At 46.8% G+C, this 5193-nt stretch overlaps 1 protein-coding gene across 1 annotated transcript; it reads right to left on the reverse strand.

Moving 5' to 3' along the window:
* Positions 1–694: 694 nt before the first annotated feature.
* hmx4 (H6 family homeobox 4) lies at positions 695–4791 on the reverse strand. Its single transcript, XM_072495921.1, has 2 exons — positions 4401–4791; positions 695–4031 (listed from the first exon to the last, which is right to left on the reverse strand). The coding sequence occupies exons 1-2, from the start codon at positions 4609–4611 to the stop codon at positions 3490–3492; spliced, it is 753 nt and encodes a 250-aa protein (XP_072352022.1). The 5' UTR covers positions 4612–4791; the 3' UTR covers positions 695–3489.
* Positions 4792–5193: the final 402 nt, after the last annotated feature.

The following is a 5193-nucleotide window of genomic DNA, read 5'->3' on the forward strand; positions in this document are numbered from 1 at the left end:
AATCCCTTCAATCTCAAAATCAATGGAAACGTTTTATTCGTGCAATAAAATGATTTGATTTCTCTACATGAGCTGTATTGGATAAAAATCACAATATATCTATATACGCATGGCACCATGGAGCCTCTCTTCTCCCAAAGCACCCCCGCCCCCCCCCCCCCCCCCCCCCGCCTCACACACACCTGGATCTACCGTTGTTCGCACTGCTGCTCAATATTTGCTTCGACGTTCCTGTCTTGTTCGCTGACGGATATGGACATTGGCTGCCGATTGTATCCCAGGGCGAAAACAACTTCAGAGTGTAATCGTATTGATGTATTGTGATGTGAAATATTGAATTATAAAAAGACAAAATTTGTGCACGGTAATATCCGTCCGAACATTTTCCACCTTTAACATTTTGATAAATTGTACAGCTGGAATTTATCTTCAAACAATTGCCATTGCTGCTTCTCGGTGCCCATTTGACATCCCAGTTCAATGTTCGGCATCTTTCCTGCGCTGGTTTTACTGCGGAGGTCAACCAGTGTTTAGCACTGAAATAACTTTAATCCACTCAGGAGCTTGTTGCTGCTTTGCAGAACAAACGCAACTCGGGGCTGAAACGACTAAAACTCCCGCTCTCTCCCAGAAGGTGCAGCTTTGGTTTATCCATTTCAGGCAAACTCGGCTTAACGCTAATAATTCATTGGGATTCGAAACGTTAAGGATCGTTTAATATCAAAATAGTAACGGTACTGTACATCAAATGCGTCAGCTATCTCTGAAATACGTACACATACATGCCGAAAGTACCCCTGAACCTAGCAGATAACTTAATCATATAATTTTAAACAAGAACAAGGTTTAAGTGCAGGAGAAGCGTGAATGTTTCGAATGTGTAAACCCTGATTATAAGTGGCTTTCTTGCAAAACAAAGTTCAAGCAAAGCGATAGAAACAGCCAAAGTACATCACAAATTCTCTCGCCTAGTTTGTCATTTTATTGGGCACTTCACCGGAGTTTCCCCCCCAAAGTGATAAAAACGTGCCCTTACTGGTGGTAAAGCTGATTGCAAACGAGACATTGTGAATGTTTGGCCAGGCCTTTGTAGCCATTAGCGCTCCTGGCCTCTGATTTATTTACACTTTTGAGAAAGAAATGTCTAACTGTACACACATTTACATCAACCAAAGTCTCGCGATTTCGCGGAAAGGCCCGCAGAAAGTGACCCTCCGTGGGGTAAAGAACGGTTTTATCAGAATTACAGTTTTGGAAAGTGGCCACGAGAAGAATCCGGGTCACTGAAGAAGTGAGCAGTTGTCAAAGATAACACAGCTGAGCGGGAATTGCACATAAGGCCCATGTCTGCAACCTAGCCCGACCCAAACTGTGTCTCTTTTGTTTTTAAGAGACAAGAGAACACAAGGAGGGGAATCATTAGGAAAGTAATGCGATTATCGAACGGTGTGTCTGCAATGCTCACAAACATAACCACTCAGTCAAACGTAGCTTCAAGATGATGAACTGTACATGCCAAATTTGCAGTATAGTCTTTACTAACACCTCTTCTGGCTGAACGGGTTAAAATGGAAATGCGTGTTGCTCTCGTGCTTGGCTGCGCACCTTTTTTTAAATTAGTAATAAGCGTGTACACAATTCCTCCAACCTGCATTCAGCCAGTACTTGTCAAGAAGTTATCGTTTCTCAGCGAATATGGATTCTCGTCCGCCGAATTAATTTCTTCTTCGATCCGAGAGATATCTGGGAGGTTTTAATTATCGGGAAAGGGTTCTTTAAAAGGCATGTTTACTGCAATGATTACAAACTGCAATCGTGCACGGTTGGTCTGGGTGAACTCTGGGGGGACACACACCCTAAGCGGGCTCAGGCTCTGTAAACTGGTGTGAATGGTAGCTGATAGCGTGAATATTAAACCTTCTCTGTCCCACTCCTGTAAAATGGATTCCGTGCAGCAGGCAGTTTGCCAGCTCCGTGTTTGTACACTTCCGTCACATTAATGTCAGAAGACTGACCTACTTTATTCAAATCGAGTTTATGTGTAAATGCCAATTAATGTTATACTTTATGTCCATGGGGTTCTTTATTCCTGGCTCCATAGCAATTTCAGCTTCGATTTAGCAAGGAACTGTTGGAATAAAGCTGCCAATCCCAACGGGGAGTGCGGGTAACTGAAGCGTGAATAAATTCCAGTGTGGATTTATCCCGCCATTGCCAATGAGACCTAATGTGGAATAATGTCTCTCAATTCAGCACATTAGTAATGTCCAACGCGCAGGAATCTGAACAATAAGCTACATGTTAATTGTGATGTTCATAGTTCCTGTCAAACCAGTTAGCGTCTCACCTTGTAAATATGTGGTGCTACATTCGGGTTTTATCACTGGAATAAATGTTGCACGGATTGTGCGATCATTCCCTGTGAAGAAATCGGGTCATCGTTGATCTAATGGACTCCACGCTACGAAAAGCGGCATAAATATCGGGGTTGGAAATAAATCGAGGACGATAAATGCAGTCAAAACAAACGCCCTGGTTCGCAGGAAGAAGATTGTTTTTTTAAATACCAAAGGATCATCCTTTGGAATTACGCACATTGCGAGTTGTGTGTTTAGCAGAAGAAACGGGGGCTCACTCAATCCCCCTCTCTTTTTTTACACCGGTTTGGAGAGGGGAGGGAGCTGGGGCCAGCGTACCCATTCGGGACTGAAGCTGCCAAAGGTCACCCACACTGCCCTCCCTCATGTGTGTTTATTTATTTTTGTTTGTTTTCAGTCGATGTTTTTAAAAATAAAATAAAGAGATCGAATGGACAGGGCGAGAAACGCAGATGGTCAGGAGGTTGCGAGGGTGACGAGGTGGGTGGACGGAGCGAGAGGAGGTGGCGACAGAGAGAGGGGCCGTTTCTGCGCGAACCAGCATCAAACTCAGGTCGTGCGGTTGCCTTATTCGGGATAGGAGAGTCGGCAGCGTTACCAGTCAGAACCGCCTCCTCGGCTCGCAATACGGGTCTGGGTAGGCAGCCCTGGTCAGCAGTGGCAACGGTGAATTCGAATTATCTTTACAGGTATGTGAGCTATTAAATCGGTCAGCTCCAGCGTACCACAGACGTAACAACAAAGGATTACGAATACAAATAAAAATTGCAGTTAAACGGGACATTGCTTCCGGAAGCAAATCTCGTCTCCATTAAAACACTGTACGGTGACTGAACTAATTCGGTGGTTCAAATGAAATGTATAACGTGCTGAGTGAAACATAAATCCTCATCCGGAATTGGAATGCCTTGAAGCAGAAATACATTTCAAAGGCTGGTGGAGGATATAGAAATAATAATCAAAAAAGGGGGAAAGGCAGTGAAAGGTGAAATGGAGCTCTTTAACAAATTACATACCATATATTCTCCGCCCCCCCCCCCCAAGTTAGATAGTATAAACAGTGGCGAAACGGCCGCTAAAAGTTCCTGGGCTTAGGCACTGCTTTCAGCGATTATAGGTCCCCATCCAGCACATGGAGATATTTTCTGGCTTCCGGGAAGCAGAGGTAAGGCGTGCTGGTCCCCGGGTACAGAACCGGGAAAGACACTGGCAGCAAACATCTGCGCAGAAAGCTGCTCTCTTTGTACATGGCTGGCATCTGGACTATCTTGGGGGCACTTTCGGCCGTGTTGGTGACCTCCAGTTCGGCAGACAGCTGCCTCTTCAATTTATTCCTGCGGTTCTGGAACCAGATTTTAACCTGGGTTTCGGTGAGTTGCAGAGAGTTCGCCAGGCACGCCCGCTCGGCGCTGCTCAGATACCTCTTCAGGTCAAACGTCGACTCGAGCTGGAAGATCTGGCTCTTGGAGAATATCGTGCGCGTCTTCTTTTTGCCCAGGACTTTGGCTTTTTTGCTGTGCTTGGCTTTGGCAGAATCGTCGCTGTGATCCGCCGTTTCCAACGAGCCGTAAGATTCCGGGCTCTTGACTGAACGGTTGGCGTCCACGGAGAAGCCGAGTGGAGAGCTGGCGAGATAGGCAGCGTCCATTGTCTCTGGGTGACAAAACGCAGCAAAGTCAGTTGTCTGTCGCGGCTGTCACTCTACACAAGCAGTGCAACATTACACATGGCACATTACAGCCTCGTCGCTGAATATACAGAGCGTGAATAAATTGATCTAAAAACGAGCAAACGGAGCTAAAACCTCGCATGCAGAGAAAACAAACCCCTCCAGTTTGCTCATTCCTAACCCCCAACAGCAGTGAAGGAAGTGATACCAATGGATGAGATTAGAATCTCCAACCGAATGTAGTTTGTGTTTCGGAGCCAGGCAGGGCTTCCTAGGCTGTGAAGATAACACTGTTCCCGCGGAAGCTACCACAAGACCCCATGCTGCATCTGTCTGTCTAACATTTACAATACCTTGAACTGCTTTCCTGTACTCCTTGGTGTGCCTCATGTCCGTCCTTGTGGCTTCACTCCGGGACTTTATTTCCGACGTCGGTGTGACTTGCTGTTTCGGACGCTCGTGTTGTTTGAGTTCTCTGCATTTGGGGCTGGGTTTGAGAATACTGTCGATGGTGAATTTCAGCGACAGGGGCTGACACTGCGGGCTCTCTCCCTTGTCCATCATGCCCTCCCTCCCTCTTGGTGCGGTCGGGGCCCCAGCTGGTTGCGGCCTGATCGCTCGCCCTCTCACTGGGTTGTCCGGAAGGTCTGTGCGGTGACTGCCCCCCGCCGTCCCGCCAGCATCGTTCCTGGCCGATCAGAGCCGCGCTCCGCTTGTTTCGCCCAAAGTTATTCACCCTCAGCGGGAAGATGGCGGTTCCTGGACGCTCTCATTGGCCCAAACGTTAGCAGCCGGGCTCCTCCAATGGCAGGGTGGAGGCGGGCTGGGCTGCACTCTTGTCAGTGCGGTGACTTTGCACTTAGTGCCTGGCAGGACACAATTCTCAAAGCACAGCGGTGTTAACACAGCCTTCCTTTTATCTGCATTAATGTGCGGCTTAAAAGCCACCCAACGCCGAGCAATTGTCTGCGAGCAAAATCACCATTAACTCCACAATCTAGAAATAGAGAGGTCACAATCTAGCTGTGTCTGCATTGGGTGCTGTACTTTCGTCCCATTTTATTTATTCATCTTTTGTTTATTTATCTATTATATATTTTGAAATTTGCACCTGCACTCTCCCATCATTGACATTCAGAAATAAAA

The sequence above is a fragment of the Scyliorhinus torazame genome, chromosome 3 (genome assembly GCF_047496885.1).
Source record: "Scyliorhinus torazame isolate Kashiwa2021f chromosome 3, sScyTor2.1, whole genome shotgun sequence".
In the NCBI taxonomy this organism is placed as follows: domain Eukaryota; kingdom Metazoa; phylum Chordata; class Chondrichthyes; order Carcharhiniformes; family Scyliorhinidae; genus Scyliorhinus; species Scyliorhinus torazame.

What these genes read in the sequence shown, in the direction of transcription:
- hmx4 (XM_072495921.1), bottom strand. Translation starts at nt 4,611, where the DNA reads ATGATGGACAAGGGAGAGAGCCCGCAGTGTCAGCCCCTGTCGCTGAAA. An exon ending in GTACAGGAAAGCAGTTCAAG is followed by an intron (nt 4,032 to 4,400) that starts GTATTGTAAATG and finishes TTTGTCACCCAG; the next exon opens with AGACAATGGACGCTGCCTAT.